At 40.8% G+C, this 21343-nt stretch overlaps 1 protein-coding gene across 10 annotated transcripts; it reads right to left on the bottom strand.

The window, feature by feature from the left end:
- Window positions 1-1466: 1466 nt before the first annotated feature.
- Window positions 1467-20832, bottom strand: tmcc1b (transmembrane and coiled-coil domain family 1b). 10 transcript variants are annotated; one of them, XM_053653000.1, is made up of 8 exons: window positions 18284-20832; window positions 16864-17041; window positions 13856-13899; window positions 12085-12868; window positions 8585-9019; window positions 4664-5169; window positions 4344-4479; window positions 1467-2794 (listed from the first exon to the last, which is right to left on the bottom strand). In XM_053653000.1, exons 4-8 carry the CDS (start codon window positions 12691-12693, stop codon window positions 2480-2482), a joined length of 2001 nt encoding a protein of 666 aa, XP_053508975.1. In that variant the 5' UTR covers window positions 12694-12868; window positions 13856-13899; window positions 16864-17041; window positions 18284-20832; the 3' UTR covers window positions 1467-2479. The 10 variants fall into 10 exon arrangements, with proteins under 10 accessions (XP_053508975.1, XP_053508981.1, XP_053508982.1 ...); XM_053653006.1 differs by having other exon boundaries at window positions 12085-12350; window positions 18284-20487; XM_053653007.1 differs by having other exon boundaries at window positions 12085-12350; window positions 14097-17041; window positions 18284-20487.
- Window positions 20833-21343: the final 511 nt, after the last annotated feature.

Below are 21343 nucleotides of genomic sequence, written 5' to 3' on the forward strand. Positions count from 1 at the left end.
TATTTAGCTGTTTCTGTATTTGCCATTTACCTCATAATCCCTAGTTGAGCTTCATTGTTATTCTTACAACACAATGATTTTCTTTTAGGTATACAGCGATCAACCATAACATTTAAACAGTTCTGATGCTCACATTCCCATTGTAGGCACTTTTGGCGGTGGACAGGGGTCAGCATGGGCACTCTGTGACTACACAATACGCAGCAAGCGGTGATGCACTGTGTGTTCTGACACCTTTCTATCATAGCCAGCATGCACGTTTTCAGTAATTTGTGCTACAGTAGCTCTTCTGTGGGATTGGACCAGACAGACCACGCACATCAATGTGCCTTGGACTTGAACCATGAACCTATCAACCATGAACCTGTCGTTGGTTCACCAGTTGTCCTTCCTTGGAGCACTTTTGGTAGATACTAACCACTGCACATCGGGAATACCCCACAACACCAAGTGTTTTGGAGAAGCTCTGACCCAGTCATCTAACCATCACAATTTGGCCCTCATCAAAGTCACTCAGATCCTTACGCTCACCCCTTTTTCCTGTTTCCAACACATCATCTTCAAAAACTTACTGTTCACTTCCTGCCTAATGTATCCCACCCATTGACAGGTGCCACTGTAATGAGATAATCAATGCTATTCACTTCCCCTTTCAGTGGTTTTAACGTTGAACCCGATCAGTGTATATGTAACTACAGGAACTAAAATGCTGTAAAACATAAAAATAAACTATATTTAATAAAAACATTGCATTTGTTCACAAAAAAGCCTTCTTTAAAATGTAATAAACTTACTAACACAAGATTACGAAATTACTGTTCATCACTAATATGAATCCCAGATTATATTCGGATGTCATGAAATTTATATGTATAAAAAGAAAAACCATTTAAAGAGATTCTGAAAAATGCTTACTCTTTGTGTTACTGCTGCTACACATCGCTTTAGTATCACACCAATCTTTCATGTGTCACTCAAAAGGGCAAAGCCGGTTAATGAATGAGTGACCCTTCAGTTCCTTTATGCATTTTAATGAAGAATAATCTCTGAAGAATATTGAACAGGTTTATTAACACTGTGCTCTACCATGTTAATAAACTCTAGCAGTTCTTACATAAATGTTTCGGTTATGATGTTAAACCACTGAACTGAACTACAGACTTCATTTTTCAATAAACTTCCTCAGGATGCAATTTGAATATGAACTGGGGAAAATTCAGCCTAACTTTGGTTGGGACATGAGATTGCAAACTGCCTCGATCCCTCCGCCCCCCTCTGAAGTACCTTTCTGGTGTTGGAAATGTTTCAGAAGTCTACATGATAGATAGCATACAGTACATCAGGCATAAGTGTTGGTGCTGCTTCTTCGTTCATCATCTTAAGGTCTCCCTGATCAGTTTGTGAGATATTCATTAACACAGCAGAAATATAATAACATAAATAACACCAAGCCAAACGCAGGACAATTCACTTTTAAAATGGCCCGTTTATTCATTTAATTTTTAAAAAATAAAAACTAAAAAGGACTATTTCATTGTCGCTATAAGAAACAGTACGGAAGCACTGATAGTCTTTGAGCCTTTCAAGCTCTTCAAGTATGTTCATTCTGTTTATAGGTTGGAGGCAGTGCCTCGATCAGAGCAGGCCAACAGGGGGCAAAATGGGCAGGGCTAGAGAAGCAAAGGCAGGGCAGCCTGGGTCTTTGATAGGCCAAGAACTTTCTTATTCCGTGGCCCGGTCCAGTACAGCCCAGCTAATCAAACGCAAAACTCATTTGCACAAGCTGAAGCCATTTCTTCCAGTGATGATTGTGCAGAAGTCCTGTCAGCGGCAAAGGGTCATAAGAAAGAGGAATAGGAATAGGGCACACCGCAGCAGGGAGAGAGAGAGATTTAGAGAAAGACAGATGTGCATAGTGAGAGAGACAGAGAGAAAAAGAGAGAGAGAGGAAATTATGGTGAAGGAAGAGAGTAAAAGCAGACTGCATGGCTTAGAAAGGGAAACAAGCTGAGTGATGATAGTGATGAAGGCTATGCTGATGAAGAGAACGTCATCCTGTTTGCACTCAACACACTCCAGTGTTATTTCAGTGCCGCAAAACCAGATCCTGGTTATTTGCATAAATTTTATACTCTTACTATAATTATACAAGGACATCAAGCAACACAACTTGCATCACTTTCAACACCAAAGGAAAAAAAACAAAAAAAAAAGACAAAAAAAAAAAAAACAACAACTCTGCATTACAATTTTTTTTTCAGTAAACAGAAAAAAAAAGATCTTCATCAAAATGTAAACAAATTCACTCTTGGGTAAGGAACAAAGCATCAAAATCATCAGTGAGCTCTCTCTTGCGCTCCCCGTTGCGCTCCTTCGTCTGGAGCTTATAGTGGCTGAGGCAGTGCGTTTGTCTCCGGACCCTTCGACAGGCCCCGTCCTTTCTTTCCCTTCATAAAGCCGAAATCTCTTTCCGTGCAGGTCATCTCGAGTGCAGTAAGAAACGGTCCAGGTACTGTGAAATGGCCTCCCAGTTCCTCCAGAGGAAGGCCAGGAGGATGACGAGGAGCAGCGTGGAAAGCGTGCGGCTGCGTGTCTTCATAAGCGGGACCACACAGTTTGCCACCGTCGACACGAACACCAGCAGGACAGCCATGACAGCCAGCAGAATGTTGATGAGCTTGCCGAGCAGGGTGCGTGCTGTGGCGTTCTCCAACCCCTCCAACTGCACCACCTGTTGCTGCTGCTGCTGCAGCTCCATCTTCGAGATGCGTGTCTGGCAGGCCTCCAGCGCCTCCTACAGGCAGCAGAGTGCAAATGCAGTCAATATGAAGCAAGGGAATTTAGCTAAATAAGCAACATGACTGAATGGGGACAACAGTTTTAATGCGTTTAATGCGTAACAATTAATGATTAGTATACGTCTATAAATAAGAATTTGAAATGGTTATGTTTGTTTCATAGTAGAGCTTCTCATTACCACTTTTGACTTGAGCTACGGATTTAAAAAAAAATTTTGTTGGCCACGTCTGGTACTACCCTTAAGTCTTTGTCTGGAATCATCAGCTGGTTCATGTTTAGAAAACTAGGGTCACTGAACTACGCTCTACAGACTTAGTCTTGTACTCAGTTCTTTTCGCTGAAATACTTGGGTATGAATCTGGACTACCGTCCAGCGGGTGAGAATCCCTGTTTTAAAAGTACAGTAGCGTGCAACTCAAATAAATCAATTCGATAAAGAGTTTTTTTTGTGATTGTTGCAGCCAAAAATGCTTGATTTTGCTGTGGCTTTTTTTTGTTATAAATTTGCAGAGTGTTTTGTGCTTTTTTTTTCTGCAAACTACAACCCCGATTCATAAAAATTGGGATGCTGTGTAAAATGTAAATAAAAACAGAATGCAAATCTCATAAACCCATATGTTATTCACAATAGAACGTAGAAAACATATCAAATGTTTAAACTGAGGAAACGTACCATTTTAAGTAAAAAATAAGGTAATTTTGAGTTTGATGGCCACAACACGTCTCAAAAAAACTTGGGACGTGGCAACAAAAGGCTGGAAAAGTAAGTGTTACTAAAAAGAAACAGCTGGAGGAACATTTTGCAACTAATTAGGTTAATTGGCAACAGGTGAGTAACATGATTGGGTATAAAAAGAGAATTTTAGCGCGGCAAAGTCTCTCAGAAGTAACACTCACTTTTCCAGCCTTTTGTTGTTCCGTCCCAACATTTTTGAGATGTGTTGCAGCCACCAAATTCAAAATTACCTTCCTTTTTTCTTAAAATGGTACATTTACTCAGTTTAAACATTTGATTTGTTTTCTATGTTCTATTGTGAATAACATATGGGTTGATGAGATTTGCAAATCATTGAATTCTGTTTTTATTTACATTTATTTACATTTTTTATTTACACGGTGTTCAATCTTTTGGAATTGAGGTTGTACTTGAATTGGTGAAATTGCAAATACATTAAATTGTTTTGCACGGTCTTTCGCAGTGATGTTTGTTGGTAAATGAGACCTTTTAGCTGTGCTCATGTTCGATGTGTGTGAATCAAAGAAGGCTTTGGCTGAATGCGTGTCGTGATGATGTCTCATGACCTGTCTTGGCCGAAATCTGCAGACAATCTGCGGTAATTTAAAAAAATTGCAAGGTCCTCCAAATATCGCGTAGTTTGGTTGATTTTGTGCTCATTTCTGCAATAGCAAATATCCTGGAGGGACTGATCAAACTTTCAGTCTTACTGAAAAGCTTACGCAAATACAGCCCCAGTTGTTTGAAAACAATCTGCACATTTCATTTATTTCCCAAATATCCAACATGACTGATGAGGTTCAGTAACCTGTATGTCCCTGGCCCGTTCATAAGACTGGTACGCGATTTTTTCTTCCATGCTGGCCAGCTCCTGCTTCAGGTTGAGAATTTCATTCTGATGGAGCTCTGTGAGATCATTCAGCTGCTCCTCTAGACGTTCACATCTGTTCACACGCGCACAGACACACAAAAGGTGGGCTTTACATGGACAACACATGCTTAAAATGGATTTTTAAGTCAACAGTTTATTGATTTCATCCATCCAAGTCCCATTTCACTTTTAGTCACAGACTAGAATATATAAATGTATATCAGGCTTCCGAAGTGTTTCAGTGTGTCAGTGTGTACCTGTATCTTTCCTCCTGCAGGGCTTGCATGATAAGCGTGTAATCCCTCTGATAGTGGCTCTTCAGATTCTCAAACGACTCCTCCAGCCGGCTCTGGTTCTCCCGCAACTCCTGGATCTCATGAAACAGAGTGTCAAGCCCTGAGGCCTGGCCTTGCTCCAGCATGTTGCCCTTAGAGCTCGGGGGTCCTCCGGGGGCTCCGGTGGTGCTGTTGGCACCAGCCGAGCCTGATGTGGCGCTCGAGCAGTCGTCCTCGCTGCCGTACTTGGGGCTGGACTGCAAATGTCCAGGTGCTAGGGCTCTAGTGGCTGATGTCCCGGGCCCTGGTACCACACCTGGCACAGCCTCGTCACCCTGCGTCTCGTCCAGAGAGTCTTTTAGGGACGAGATGTTGTCCGCACTGCCGAATTTGTTGCGGATGAGCGAGGCGAACTCACGGGGTTTTGAAACAACAGCGCCTGCAGCTGAGTGAGTGGCCTGGGAGAAGCTGGAGAGACCTCCGGTCACCTGACAAAGACATGTAAGCAATTTATTGACTGCAATGTAACTATATAAACTTTTAGAACTTGGTTATAAAATAACAACCATGAAAACAGAAACGGGACACAAGAGAAATAACAAATGACACTACAGCAAATTCCAGCTCTTTCTGCATCAGGTAACAAATTACCATTCTTGAATGAAGATAAAAACTTTGCTTTATTATTATTCATTTCATGTCATATTATTTATTATATGGTTTCATTTAATTCCTTTTTATTACTTTTGCTTGTAATTAGTTTGTAAAGCTACAATGAGATTTTATTGCATTTTATTGGCTGGCTGCCATTAGCCAAGCTTCCAGATACCAGCGTTTAATAAACACAGAAAGCTCGCCAGTCTGTGTATTTTAAAGTCATCATTCAATGACAAATACAGTTGTGCTCATAAATTTACATACGCCTTGCAGCATCTGCAAAATGTTAATAATTGAAAAAAATAAATAAATAAGAGGAATCATTAAAATGGCATTTTTTGAAGTACTGCCCTAAATAAGCTATTTCACACAACAGATGTTTACATATAGTCCACAAGACACAATAATAACTACGCTAATGAATGTACGCTAATGAACCAGTTCAACAGTTTACATACGCTTGATTATTAATCCTGTGTGTCGTTACCTGGATGATCAATGACTGTGTTTATGTTTTGTGATGGTTGTTCACGAGTCCCTTGTTTGTCATGAGCAATTAAACTGCCCACTGTTCTTCAGAAAAATCCTCCAGGTCCTGCACATTCTTTACTTTTCCAGCATCTTCTGCCATTTGACCCCTTTCCAACAGAGACTATATGATGTTGAGATCCATCTTTTCACACTGAGAACAACTGAGGGACTCGTACACAACTATTACAAAAGGTCCAAACATTCACTGATGTTCGAGAAGGCAACACGATACATTAAGAGCCAGGGGGGTGGAAACTTTTGAACTGGATGATTGGTGTAAATCATTATTATATTGTTTAAATATCATGTTTTTTTTTCCCCATTTAGTACTGCCTTTCAGAAGCTACATAAGATATTTATTTACATGTTTCCCAGAAGACAAAATAATAGCAATTTATTTCTGGTTAATATAATATCATGGTTAATATAATCAAACCCTGACTGATACTTTTCCAGAACTTTGTCCCAGACTTGTTTTGACAAGTCTTTATTAGGGCTGCAACGACTAATCGATAAAATTGATAATTAAAAAAATCGACAACGAGTTTCATTATGGATTAGTCGGGTCTGTGACGTCACTGTGGAAAAACCTCCCCGTCAGTGACATCACTTCACAATGGTGAAAAATGCATTTCTATGAATAAAACACATATGAGAAACAGCGAAGGTCACAGACTGAGCTACTGCATTAAAAGTGCACAATCCAGGTCGTCCAAAACATGAGAATGTTTTATATTAAACGCTTCATGCAAACTCGTAAGTGTATTACCGTGGCTCATCGTGTCAGATGCTGCGACAGATGCGTGTGCTGTCAGGTTTTCTTCAGTGCAGAAATGACATTTTTACCTTTATATCCTCATCTGTAAATGTTTGAAATTCACACCAGTATTTCCATTTTACATAAAGGCTCGTCCTGACAGCGAGTGAGTCTCCGTTAAACTTCACTGAATGAGTGCGAGTCCACGCATGCGTGTCAGTCAAACAGTGTGCAATCGAAAGGAAGCGCAATAACTCTGAATAAATTTTCATTTTGATCAAAATTGTTTGATTGTTTAATTGTTACAATTAGCGATATTTAGAAACAAAAGTAATTGTGTTTTTATGAGAGCGGTAACTGTAATGGGATTATAACATGTAATTGTTTATAAATGAAAGAAGTCATACATTTACAAAATAAAGTAACGTTACTGTTAGAGATTTACTAGATTTAGAGATAGTTACTGGATTCAGATGAATAACATTCAACCTCTTACCAGTTAACACTTCGTTTGTGCTTTTGTTTTTCTTTAGCCATTTTAATATAGTGATTTCCCTTTGCTTTAAAACTTGTGGACAATCAGTTGTTTTTTTGTTTTCAAAATATAATGTGAATATTTTTAAAAATCCTTTGCACATAGCCCACATAGATACATTTAATACCTTTTTCATAGCCTTCAATTTGCACAGTGTTTGAAGGACAACATCGGGCAGAATGTGAATTAACTTTCTTTTCTTCTTCTTTTTTTTTTTTAAATACAGAAAATAAAAATTGGTCTTTTAATCCAACTAATCGATTATTCGAAGAATGCCTTCAAAAATAATTAAATGACATGTTTCTTCATTAAAAAAAAAAAAAAAATACTATAAAGAGCAGTCAACAGTAATAAATGAAACAAATTCAATATTTGGTGTGATGACCCATTGCTTAAAAAAAAAAAAGTAGTCTCAGGTAGACCACTAGTGCAGTTTTATAAGGAAATGAGCTGTAAGTTTTATTGAGCATCTTGCAGAAACTGTCACAGTTCTTCTGGAGACTTTGACTGTCGCATTTGCTTCTTATTTTGCAGCAAAACCCAGCAGCCTTCATTGTGTTTTTTGTCTGAAAAGTGTCTCTTACCACTTAATATGCTGCCTTCTTTACTGTATTGCAAACATTTTTCTGTAACATTTAATTTCGTGCTGGAAAACTAATGTTTGGAAATATAAAATGTTTTTTTCTGACATGATAATATAGAAGTCATAAAATAAAAATCTATAACAAAGTTTGTACTAAAAAAAAAAATAGGGTCCCTATATAGACTTTTGCACAGTACTGTATATATACACTGTATGTACGTATATGCAAACTATATTTACTACAATTAATACTTCAATTTTAAGAGCTATTTTGTGTCAGGACATGTAATCCCAATCTAGCTCATTTCAGTTCCAGATACAATACATAATGCCTAAAAGTTCAAGCAAGGTGAATACTTATACAATGCACTGTATAGTGCTTATCTCTATATGACACAAGCACATTCCAAACTACAAAATGTAAGTCTAGGAAGGCACATCACAGAAGCGTAATAGCTCCACTTTACCTTTTCCTGCACTAATATTTTCAGGACATTTGAGTCTTTTTCTCAGATCTCGCTTTAGATTTTATTTGACAATCCATTAAGAGTTCATTAAGATAGTAGTAATGAAGAGTCTTCAGGGCTTAAATTATGCAATAAGGTGTTCCAATAAGGTTCTGTTTTAGCCCCTTTTTTTTTTTTTTACCACTCCTTCTACATTTAAGTACATTTAATGATGATTTTCATTTCTGTTCTGATGACACATAATTATATGCATCAGTTCTTCAGTTGTAAAGCATGCTCAAACTGAAAAGTGCTATATTAATAAATAGCAATTTCCATGAACAACATACATTCCGTAGTGAAGACCCATAAGTTTAAGTATGATGAAAAGTACCTTGGCGCCGACGTCCTTCAGGCCCTGGTGCATGTCACGCAGCACGTCTTTGGGCTGGCGCGGGATGCCGTTGTGCTCCACCTCCCTCAGCTTGCGGTGGTAATGCTCCAGCTTCCTCTGTAGCTGCTGGATGGTCTGTGCTGACTTCTGATTCTTCTTCTCAAATACTTGCTTGATGCGTGCACTCTGCTGTTTGTCAGCATTGTTAGCCAGCTTCAGGTACTCGGCTACGTTGTCGTCACGTGCAGTCTGTTCGATCTTGATCTGCTCCGTGAGCTTGAGGATCTTCTGCTGCAGCTGTGAAATGGCTTGTTTGGTGCGCTGCGGGTCGGGAGTACCGTCCACCGAGTCTATGCCGTACGCACCACCGCCATCTGAGCTGCTGGACAGAGCGTTCGGGGACGCGGCCAAGCCAGACACCTCTAGACGATCCACCTGAGAGAGAAAGAAAGAAAGGAGAGGAAGAAATAGAAAGAAAGAGAGGCAAGCAAGAAAAAAAAAAAACAACAAAACAAGAAAGAAACAGAAAGGAAGGACAAAAGTTAACAATGTCACATTCCTGCGTAATGACAAAATCAATAAAAAGTTTCATAAAATCAACCACGAAATCAATCAAATCACCATGACAGCGAGCACACTCCCGGCCATGACAGAGCACACACACTGCAGTCACACTTCCACATGTCGTATGCAGCAATGTGCAACACTCGCAAGAGACTCTGACTGGACCTCTGTACTATGACAAGACTCCTGCAATCCTCAGAGATAACACCTGAAGCTCGGATCACTGATAAAGCGGCATACTGCTCCACATTAAAAAGCACAGCATTAGAAACAGAATAAACACCACCTCAGCTTGAAATACAGAACTCCAAATACAAAGCACGATTTCAGAATTTTAATATGCGCTACGACCTCCCATCCCAAACAAAAATAAGTTCATCTGGGACGGGCGATATAATAAAAACTTCTAGAATAAACATTTTTTTTAAATAAATATGAATATAAAACTGCTATAAATATACTGACCATATCCACAATATCTCAGAAAAGTGTACTGTGACAAATTTATAACTTATTATAGTATTATAGTATATCAATATATCATCATCATATTGCCCAGCTATTGGTTGGCTAAACTGGACTCAAAATAATTTGATATACTTTCCTTGAAGGGTTATATTCAGTCAGACAGGGAGGGAATTTATTTTTTTTTATTGCCACCCATTAAAGTAGTTTCAGTGCCTGGTACGAGTGTTCATGTAGCTATCATTTGTTTTATTACACAGAAACTGATATAAAAGCACCTAGCAGCATGATGTCATTCTACACAGGGTATGTAAACTACCTGTAAACCTGTTAAGACCCTAAGCAGAGATACCTTTATATGAATCAACCATCATACTTGGTGAATCCGCCTTCAGCCTGGGTTCTTTATCTCGCACCCCACGGTTCGGTTTGATTAGGAGTGTGGTAAAGCCTCTTAGTAAGCTGACTTAGCATGTTGAGTGGCTATGAAGTACGTCTTAATAATGCAAGAATGGTGGAAAAATACAAGGCTTAAGAACCTGTCCAATTACTTCAGTAATGATAACAATGCCACCGACTACAAACTGATGTGTGCAATCACTTTTTTACAAATAACTACAAATAATAAAAGATAAACCCAGACAGTAAAAATTATTAATTAGCCCACCAGCATTGAAAGGTCCAGCGTGCTACCAAATCCCATGGTTTACTAAGCTAAAAATGGTAGCTACTAAACCATTCCAGATTCAGTTCCCCATTGCTGTTATAATAAAACCTCCACTCTTCTGGGAAGGGTTTCCACTAGATTTTGGAGCGTGGCTGTTGGGATTTGTGCTCATTCAGCCACAAGAGCATTAGTGATGTCACTGATGTCGGGTGAGGAATCCTGGGACACAGTTGGCATGTTTATTCATCCCAGAGGTGTTCAGTGGGGTTGATGTCACGGCTCTGAGGAGGTCACGCCTGTTCTCCCACTCCAACCTTGGCTAACTGTGTCTTAATGGAGCTTGATTTATATGGGGTAGTTCCAGTTATGGGAAATTGTATTGCTACAGTATCCTATATAATTGTGTGCTTCCAACTTCATGGCAACAGTTTGAGGAAGAGCCACATATGGGTGTGATAGTCAGGTATCCACATACTATTGGATATATAGTGTATGTGGCGGGTTTGTGCTTGACTTATTAGGTTTCCTCTGGGTTTCCACATAGCTGCATAGATCGTCGGTCATCAGTTCATGCTAATCAATCCAATAAGTAAAAAAAAACACTTTGTGCTAGATAGTTAGGCATTTGGTGGGATTCGGAATGAGAAGTGTGCACTGTAGTCGTCAAAGTGCCCCACGCCACCATGACACTCGTTAAGTTTAAACATAGCTTCACCCCAAATGAAAACTTTCATTTTGCGAAAATCACCCAGGAGTAGGGTTTTTGTTTTCTTTTTCTGGTTGCTGAACCTACTCGAACAACAGGCAACTACAGATTTACAAAATAAATAAGTAAGTAAGTAAGTTAATAAATAAATAAATAACAGCATGAACACAAAATCTGCTTGATGCAGGTGCCCTGGCTTGTGATTTGTTCCTGTCTGATTTCTGCAACTATCCACGCTGCACCTCATTTATAGTCTGTGGGACGTCTGACAAACACTTGAGCCTGCCATTCCAGCACAGACAGACATTCTGGATGGTTCCACCAAGCTCTATCAATACCAGGTGAGTCACAAGACTCCTATTACCAGACCCCTCTGCATTAGTACTTGGAAGACCAACACACTGCAGGGACAGAAAGATGAACCACGGTATCTCCAATACACAGAAAAGCAGCACCATCTGCTGGGAAAACGAAACCTCAGGCCCTTTAGAATAAAAAAAAGTGATCAGGTACCTGGATGCCAAATCCTGGTGCAAAATAAAACGTGCAAGGCATTCATTGGCTTTATTACTGCCTAGTTTGCTTATCTGGAGTACTCCCTTTGACTGTGCAATTTGCCTAGGCTTTGAAAACATAGTAATCTTAGATAAGTTCTACAATCTTCTCAGAAAAGCCTGTCGTTGGATAAAAAAAAAATCTGGTAACCTGCTTTAACGTGTAAGGACACGAATCCTATTATTGGCATGAAAACGCTGGGAGTAAATGAGGCACACTAATGACGTGAGTTCTTGTTAAACCTTATACAACCATTGCTGTGGTGTGATGCGGAACACCAAAAATACAATGTTCACACCTCCAATCTTGTGACCGTACACCGGTACTAAATGAGCATGCATAGTTAAGAACAAGCGTCATTACAGAAATTGCTTGTTTCAGTTTACATCCTACAGGAGAAAGCAGCATGGAGTAGCTATGAACTTGTTCTAAGGCCACAAAAAGCATCTCTGAACACTCTAACTGGATCTGTAATTAACAGAGTCCATTTTGGCCACAGTGAATAAAGAAATTTGATTAATAAAAGAGGTTTTTATGACTTACTCTGTCTGATTCCTCGGTGGAGTGATACCCGGAGGTCAGGAGCATGTCGACAAAGGCAGGGCTGCTGGGAGTGTCCGTGGTGGAGGACGACCGTGGGCGTCCAGCCTGCATCAAAGCCTCCTGGGTACTGCGCCGATGGATCTGGGGGCTGCCTTTCTGGGGGGGCTCCCCTCCCCCCCCAGTCTTGCTGCGGCGACTCTGCAGGCTGGTCCCTCGCTTCATCATGGGGGGAGCACCTCGGATCTGCTGCAGCACACGGCTCAGAGCTGCGGGGGGGGTGGAAGTGGAAGTGGGTGCGAGGTCAGAGTCAGGAGGCGTGATGTTAGGGGCGGAGGCTTCCCCCAACTCTGACCCTGCCTCTGCGGCCTCAGGTGCAGAGCTCGCAGAGGAAGAGGAGAGGTCTTGTGGCACGACGGATGAGCGCCGGCGCTGGGGTTGGAAGAGCTGCTTCAGACCATGGCCGAGCGCGCCCATGTTCTCCAGGGCATTTTGAGTAATTTTAGACAAGCTGTGCTCAGCCTCAGAAGCCCTCCTGCTTGCCCCCGGCTCGGCTCGAGCCCCGGAGTCTGGCTCCTCCGCGACAGGTTGCTCGCTAGCGCCCTGATCCATCTCAAGGCTGCCAGGTTCAACTTAGAGGGTCGGCATAGGGGCAGGGTCTAACTAAGCCCCGCCACCCCTAACCTTCTGACAGGCAGATTCAAAAGCCGGGAAGCAGGGGGCTTGGCACTCGGGTGGATTCTGTGAGCGTGCATGCATCTGTGGATTGGCTCAAAGTCATGCTCGTCTACCACAGAAGGAAAACAACATGGATTGTGACACATGCAGCACTGAGTGATGGCACACAAGCAGCAAATACAGCAAAGCTCAAGCTAAAAACAAAACAAAGCAGAAGCACTTTGGTTGGCTTGGAGACATTAGGGTGTGGCATTCTTTTCACCTAATCATATTCTGAGGTGTCAGGTTCCTCAATTGATATCATTAGGAAATGACTCATTGCTTTGCCAATACCGTATGTCTTAAGTCAGAGAACAAACATGCCAAACCTGTATGATTCTCAAGGCCAAGGTACTATCGGAGCAATTGCTACACTAATAATGACGCACTCTGCTAAGCAGTCTACAGTCATGGGTGGTGATGTGACAAAACATCTACTAAACAATTGGAGCTATGAATTTCTGCAATGCTCACATGGTCTTTATTGAATTTAATGAAAACGACACGTCTGTGGTTTAATATATGATTTGTCTTCCTATAAACATATTCTTATATATCAAAATATTCTTAAAATCGGTTATAAAAACTGAATATCCAGAATCCGATCCCTTCAGCAAGGTTCACTGCAGAAATTCACCCTCGATCTACTGTTAATTACTCTTGAGGATGACATCAAAAGCACGAACACAAGTTAAAGCAGCGTTTTAGTGTCTGTGAGTCATGGGGGTTACATCGTGTGTGAATTGGGGCAAACTTAGGCAGCAATTTCTCACTGGAGATATGAGGAGCCAGTGACCCTGGTACTTTCGCCAAGGCACTTTTCCAGGAAGTGCAAAACCTTGCGCTCTTAATCGTAACCATATTAACACTGTAGCATGTTTCATACATTGTAATAACATCCTGTAATGCAACACTAAACATTTCAGAGAATATTTGGCAGAGAAAACATCAACCCACACAGTACACTTTTTTTTTTTTTGGATGAACAAAGAAGAAAACAAACAGTTCTGCATAAGAGAGAAGAAAAAAAGAGAGAGAAATGGACAGTGTTGCTTACCATTGGCCCAGCCCGGCCTCCTCTGGCTCTCAATTCAGGAATGGCTATGGAAGAAAATGGACGCTGTTGTCAGATTCACTGGACTAGACGTCATCCAATAACCAGTCTATTCTACACCCGTGCATATCAGCCATCAGTGAATGAAACATTAGACAGGCAGAATAATTCACAGCGGTGTATAAAACAGGCCAGCATGCAGCATTTTGAAGCTCCTGAACCCATGCTACTACTGACTACTTACTCCAGTAGATTTATAAGCCTGCTGCAACCTGACTAGACGAACATTCTAGAAGTTCTTGGCTGATGTTCATAAAGTTTGAGAACGCTGAAGCAAGATCATGTTAACAAATCTCAGATATGATCTCGAATCAACAGTCTACCTTGCACCTCTACCTTGTCTTTAAAAAACTGTGTTTACATTTCAATTATTAATTAGTAATTGAACACACTCAAATCCCAAAAGGCTTGTCGTTCACTATATATGCTGACTAAAGTGGGCAGGGCTTGTCAACTGGCTGACAGAGGTCCAATCAGTGGACCAAATTAAGCAGTTGAAAAAATACTATCAACCAAAATACTATAGCAGAATATCTCAATGTATGAAAAAAAACAACAACAACCCTGCCCTGTAGTTTAGCGAACCCAGTTTTCTAAACATGAACCGTAGCGGACATCTAATTCTTCCAACACACGTGAAGCCAGCCATCCACATCTTTTCGAACTAGCTGCTCATGCAGTGTCTCAGGACAGCATTAAAAAACACTCTGAGGAAAGTGCTGTCTGGCCTCTTCCGCATGCACAAGCTCACAGACCACTGCGAATACCTAGAGCCGCTGTGATTAACAGTGGAGAGAGTGTGCCATTCCTCCCACTTAAAGAGCACGACCAGATTTGCTCCTTTGGAACCAACGTAACGTGCTATATTTGCAATTTCAACACATTCTGAGACTCAGCAGCACCGCCTTTCAAAGAACGAGGCCTTATATAGCAGAAAACATAGACCTTTTTCCTGTGGCCTGCCAGCAAACACAGCCTCCTGCCACACTGCTAAAATATAAAGACGTATTACATTCCAGTCATCATCAGCTGATTAGGCTTTCAAAAAAAAAAAAAAAAAAAAAAAAAAAGCATGCAGAAGATACCGCACTAGCCAAAATCAGACACTTCAGCACGCTAACACACAAAGTAAAGGCCTTTACCTGAGGAACAACAAAGAATTGACCAACTCCAAACATCTCCCAGCTGACACCGCGGATGACTCAGAGCTGTTCTTCAGTTACTCAACCTGGAGTTTCTGTCCGTTTTTAAAATGTCAGTCCAAAGCCCTTTACAAGCCTACACAATCGATTAGTCTTTCAGGCCAAGCTGCACGGAGACGTATCCTTGATTAACACGAGAGACATGCTGAGCAACGTACGTGAACTGTCAGTGACAGCGCCAGCGTGTTCAATAATTAATTAACCAGATAAACAGCGACATGTTACATCTGCACCCTTAGCACAGCTATCGCGTACCGTACCTGAAACGCCCTAAGGGAAGAATTGTTCAATGAAAAAAAGGTAAATGTACATAAACAATTAGCTGGAGAAATGAGTCATGGTCCCCATATGCTGTTTAAAAAAAAAAAAACACACCCAATGGCGTGTACACATAGACCAAGGGCAGTGCATTTTGTGTGGATGAAGTGGGTCAGCTCAATCTCTGTACGACTCTCTCCCCCAGTCTTACTCACACAGCTCGTCAAGGTCAGATCAGAGATCAGCAGGAGCGGCTGGTACAAACGAGCTAGCACGGCTACCCCACCCCCTTTTTCTCAAAGCGGATTATTTTAGACTTCTTTTTTTTTTTTTGTGGACCCAAGAACAACACAGAATGAGATAAAGATGCAAGGTTGGGGCTGATTTCCTGATTTCAAGCCCAGACTGTAGATTCATGCAGCCTTTTAATGACATTCATGTAGGGCTGGGCAATTTACCAATATAAAATCAAGATCATGATAAATGATTACACTATACACTTTTCTGAGATATCGTTGGTATGGTGATGTTTTGTTTTTTAATCGTTACAAATGAAATTGTACTGAATGGATGCTGTTGATTTGACGTCTTTCTTTCTTTTTTTTTTAAATCTTAATCTTCTTTGTCTATGTAGGCATTACAGAAAAGTAGCATCATAATTAGTTTACCGTATGTCCTCAAGTATCGTGATATAATATTTTTGTCATATCGCCCAGCCCTACAGCCATGTCAGGTGATTACACAGTTTTAAAACACACCCAAGCTTTCATGTGCATTCGGGCTGGCATTTCTCAACATGCGTCATCAGCAGTGACTGAGAACACGCATGTGACATATGGGAGGATTGTTTACTCTATTTTTCCACAAGAAAGTAAACAAAGCGCACATTGTCTAATCAAAGAACAAACGACATAAAAGGAGAGTTTATTGTGGGATTTTTTTTGTGTTTTTTTTTTATCATTCAAGCAGTTTGAATGAAAAGTATACACCTTTCTCGTTTACCACGTTCGGTATTCGGAGGAAAACGTGGCACAAACACGGTAGAGAACTACAGAAACCAGAAATCGTTGCTGTCTGTCTGTTTTAAAAGTGTGTGCAATAGTTTGGCTCACATCATTCTCATTACACAATCGATGGGAACATGTGATATATTAATGCATCGTTCAACCCTAATAGCTTCACTGTCGAGCTATAGACAGATATCAGATTTCAGCCCTCCCATATAATATCACATACAGTCGCCAATAAAGATCAGTGTGTGTGTGTGTTTATACAAGCACATACCCTCACATAAGGGATGGTGATAAACCGCCTACTATGGACAGCTATACAGAACGGAAGCTATTAAACATAATTAAAAACAAAAAGCGCCTGACACCTCTCCTCGGTAGACTTTCTCTTTCCTTCTGACTGCGCAAGTCAGAAGCCAGCTCTCACAACATTGTGACCGCTTTCACTAAACGACAACATAATTAATAACCCGCACCGTACCTCGTCCCATTCATCAGTTCGCCCGCTCGGTCATCTCCATTTAGAAAGACGGCGTGAATTAATCCTAGCGGGTAATCCAAAATAATCTCATCAGGTCGGAGACGAGAACTGCCACTCGATCCAGATGGGACGGAGTAGTTCTTCTTGTTCCTGTCGACTAGCCTGGCGATATTACATGCTGAAAAACATTACACAAGACGTTACACAAGAATCGGAGCACCAAAACCTGTCGGGTCATTAAATAAGATCGGATCGGGGCGGAAAAAAGAAAGGAAGAAAAAGCAGCACTCGTACTGCTGCTCACTTCAGGTCACGTTACATTATGTCTCGGGATTGACTGCAGGTGAAACGTAACGTCTGCATGTGTTAATCGCGTGCATTAATCATCTGATCGAGGCAGTAGAGACGAAAAGTATTGGGCATGGGGTTACACCACATACAATATTTGAGCACCAAATGCAACGTAGACGTGCACAGACAGAAGCCAGGGGTCTGATTATGTCCGATCACTAATTATATCAGGACAAAAAAAAAAATAATAATAATTTTCAAAAATCACTAGAGTATTGATCACTACAGGCTGTCTAGGACTAGTCTCATATGTATGACAATGTCTCAGATCTGAGCTGAAATGGAACATCTTTTTTTCAATCCATGATATTAATGATATCTCATCATAATTAATGTGTCAATCATCTGATCAAAATCTCACGCTGGGATTGATAATGCATTCATCGGTGTAGCCCTGATGGCCAGTTTACGCCCTTTTGACTAGCTTGTAGTTCAGAGAAGATGCCTACGGATCTGATCCGATTCATCTGCATGCATTTAACTTAACATCACATCACATCACATCCCACCTGCATCAGCTTCATTTATGAGCATGACACTTGAAATGTTATCAGGTCCGTGTATGGTTCCATCTGAATAGCTAGGATTGCTAAGGTTAGGTAGCAAGACACCTGTCTCACGATTATTTGGGCGGCTGTAACGCCAGTATGGAGACACGGAGGACATCTAGCTATCTTTAAATCGTTTGACAGCCGTGTCAAAACCATCCTGAAGCTACGGAAGCTGGGACACTGGTCTGATTGTTGGACCCGAGATACCACGGTAATGTCAATGCCACTGACGTCTCATACACGTCTTGCTTGCTAGCTACCATCCAGCCTAAGCTACCTACACTAGCCAGAGTCACGCTTAGTGCAGTGTCTATTCCGGCTAAACATGCTAACTCAGCTTAGCTTAGCTAAGAGGCAGAGAGATGCTAAGTCGAGTTAGCATGCTAAGGGCAGCGGAAAACGGCTCGGCACATCAACTGAGCCAGCGACTGTGCTGAATTATGTCAAGAGTAATGTCAAGGAACGGTTATTTCACCCTGTTTGTTATCTGGAGAGAATATAACGCGATACAAACTTACGTGAGCCCTGTGAGGATTGCACCGAATGACCGTTCATTTCATTTCTCCCGTTGAGCCACTCCCATGATGACGTCAGCAGCGCGCACGTAAAGGGGCGAGAGCACGCCATGCATAATACCATGCAATACACTCACCCAAAACCTGCCCGGTTTACACTCTCACCCTGTTCCGATTATTTTGCTGATTATGCTTTCTGAAATTATTCCATACATGTAAACAGCTCTGATCTGACACCCGCCCCCAAACCCAAGTATCCAATATGGGTCACATTAGAAGAAGCCGCCTTTATTTGTCATATACATTAAAGAACAGTGTCCCAGCTTTTTTTTGGAAGAGTGCAGGGTCAGGCATGATGCAGCACCTCTGAAGTAGATAGGGTTAAAGGCCCAACAGTGGCAGCTTGGCAGTGCTGGGGCTTGAACCCCCAAGCTTCTGATCAATAACCCAGGTGAGTCAAATTCCGAAAGTACCTGGACACCTGACCATCACACCCATATGTGGTTTTTCTGCAAATTGTCCTAGCGAGCACACAATTGTATAGAATGTCTTTATATACTCTAGCATTACGATATCCCTTCAGTGGAACTAAGAGGCCCAAACAATGGCAATGCACTTGTGCACAAAGCGTGGTTCATGAAGACACGATGTGGAAGAAATCAACTGATCTACACAGAACTCTGACCTCAACCTCACTGAACACTTTTGGGATGAACTGGAACGCCAACTGTGCGCCAGGCCTCAACACATAACACCAGTGCAACTTCATTAATGCTCTTGTGATCCCCACGGCCATGCTACAAAATCAAAAAGAGTGGAGGCTTTTATATCCCAGGGGGAAGGGCTATGGGCAGCCCTGTGTTACTGCCCATGGTTTTGAAATGGGCACATATGGGTGTGATGGTCAGGTGTCCACATAATTTCGGCCATACTGTGTATATCTGATATCCAGTTATTCGTCATCACATCTAAACACTCATATCCAATCATAATTGTTTTGCAATGATAGGCTAGACCAAAATCTGTTGGTGCTCAAACAGCCTTCATGAAGCATGGAGGGTAATCACAGAAGTCCAGATTTTAAAAAAAAAAAAGACATCAATCTGTGATACAACCATTCAAAACAACAACAAAAAAAAACACTGCAGAAATGACAGAAACCAGACTGTCTACATAGACATGAGAGAGCAAACATACAGTCAGTCCTGGCTTTAATGTAAAATTAAAGACCTTGAAATAAAATACCTCAATAATCACTTAGTAAAAAAACAGAATCACTTGTCTTTTGTATAACCACGCCGATGCTACTGGGAAAACGTTCTAAAAAGTCATTTTTAGCCTAGATAATTTTGTTGGGGAATGAGTTAAACACAAGAAGTGGATATGGTTCAGGTCTCTCATATATGTAAACAGAAAGGACAAAAAAAACAACAAAAAAAAAACGATTTGCATCAAAATATCAGAATTGTGCATTAAGGACCACATAGTATATGCAACCATACAGAACACACCACTGAACAGGAAATTCATAAAATGTCTCATGCACTTCACACACTTATATTTAATGGCATTAGTGAATCCCTTGCTTCTATATTCTCCATATGGCAGCATAGCACCTCTGCAAACCATAGCCTATGAACCAGTACCATCTTCCCACTAGACTATTCTAGGTAATCATCACCATGGAAACAGGTTTATACTCAAGGAAAACACGACCAGAGCCCTGTTTTCTGATTTCTTCTTATTTAAAAAAAAATAATAATAATAAAAAAAAGTTCAGATGTACATGTAAAATGCCATTAAGAGTGAGTTGTCAGATGTGATTTAATTTGGAAAATCTGGGAAGGGATTTGTGAACTCCATGCTAATGTCCATGGTTTTGGAATATGGATGTGGTGTCCATAAGGTAGACTGCAAACATTATTGCATTGGTGCTGAAACCAAGGAGCTGCATGGAGAACAATGCATCACCAGTTACATGTTACATCGAAGTGTATGTAGACATGTAAAAGGTACTGTCTTAGCTTCAAGTTGGATACAGGAGCTCAAATAATGTGTTTAATGACCTGAAGACCTAGGCTACATGATACTGAAGTAAAATCACAGGCTATGCAGGAACTGATATTTCAGTTAAAGCACATTAGACATACAAGGATATAGGCCATACTAGGTTTAGCAGCATTTTAAAGACAAAAACAAGATTCTAATATTTGAAAGTGCACCAGGAACAGACTACAATAGTTTGATGCAAAAGTATAGTATAGTTCAAAGGACAGGGTTTGTCTGCCGAATGAGCACACTATTTGAATAGAAAATAATTGTGCCTCTGTAATGCACCCTTTTGCATTACTGGACAAATTGAAGGTGGAGGTGGACAGAACAGAAATTCTTGGAGTTATTCAGAAAATTGATAAGCCAACTTGCTGGTTACAGTGGATTCGAAACAAGAGAACAATTAATACAGAACATTTCAAACTTCATACACAGGAGGATCTAATGTTTCCATATGCAAACGTAAAATATTTTAATGTAGATACACCTTCTGGATTTTGGAAATAAAATTGAATGAGGCCATGCTACTAGTCAGTTACAGTTTCCTAAAGTAAACTTTTCAATTGTGTAAGCTATTGAGGTATACTATAAGATCATTTATTTAGTCTACAAAAAACACTGAAGGTGAGGACATGTCCATTGATGGCATTAGTATTATAAATGGAGGGACAAAGGGAGACCATGATCACAGACTCAGACAGGTCTTGGGAGTTACTTGTAGCGCAAAAATGAAACCGACCAAAAAAATGCCAGCTGGGTGTGTCTGAACTGACATTCATGGGTGACATGAAGCAGTGAGATTGTCTGACCTGATCCAGGAAAAGTGCCAGCCAATCTAAACATGCCAGTTCAAAAACTGAGAAAGTTCATACCTAACCACGCAGAAAAGACTGCACTATAGACATAAAAGAAAAGAAAGATGCATGATACTGGGAAAAGCTCAGGAAAGTGTTGTGTTGTTTTAGGACTCAGGAAAGTTCATGTATACTGCAGACATGCTGTCCAGAGCTG

The sequence above is a fragment of the Ictalurus furcatus genome, chromosome 21 (genome assembly GCF_023375685.1).
Source record: "Ictalurus furcatus strain D&B chromosome 21, Billie_1.0, whole genome shotgun sequence".
NCBI lineage: Eukaryota > Metazoa > Chordata > Actinopteri > Siluriformes > Ictaluridae > Ictalurus > Ictalurus furcatus.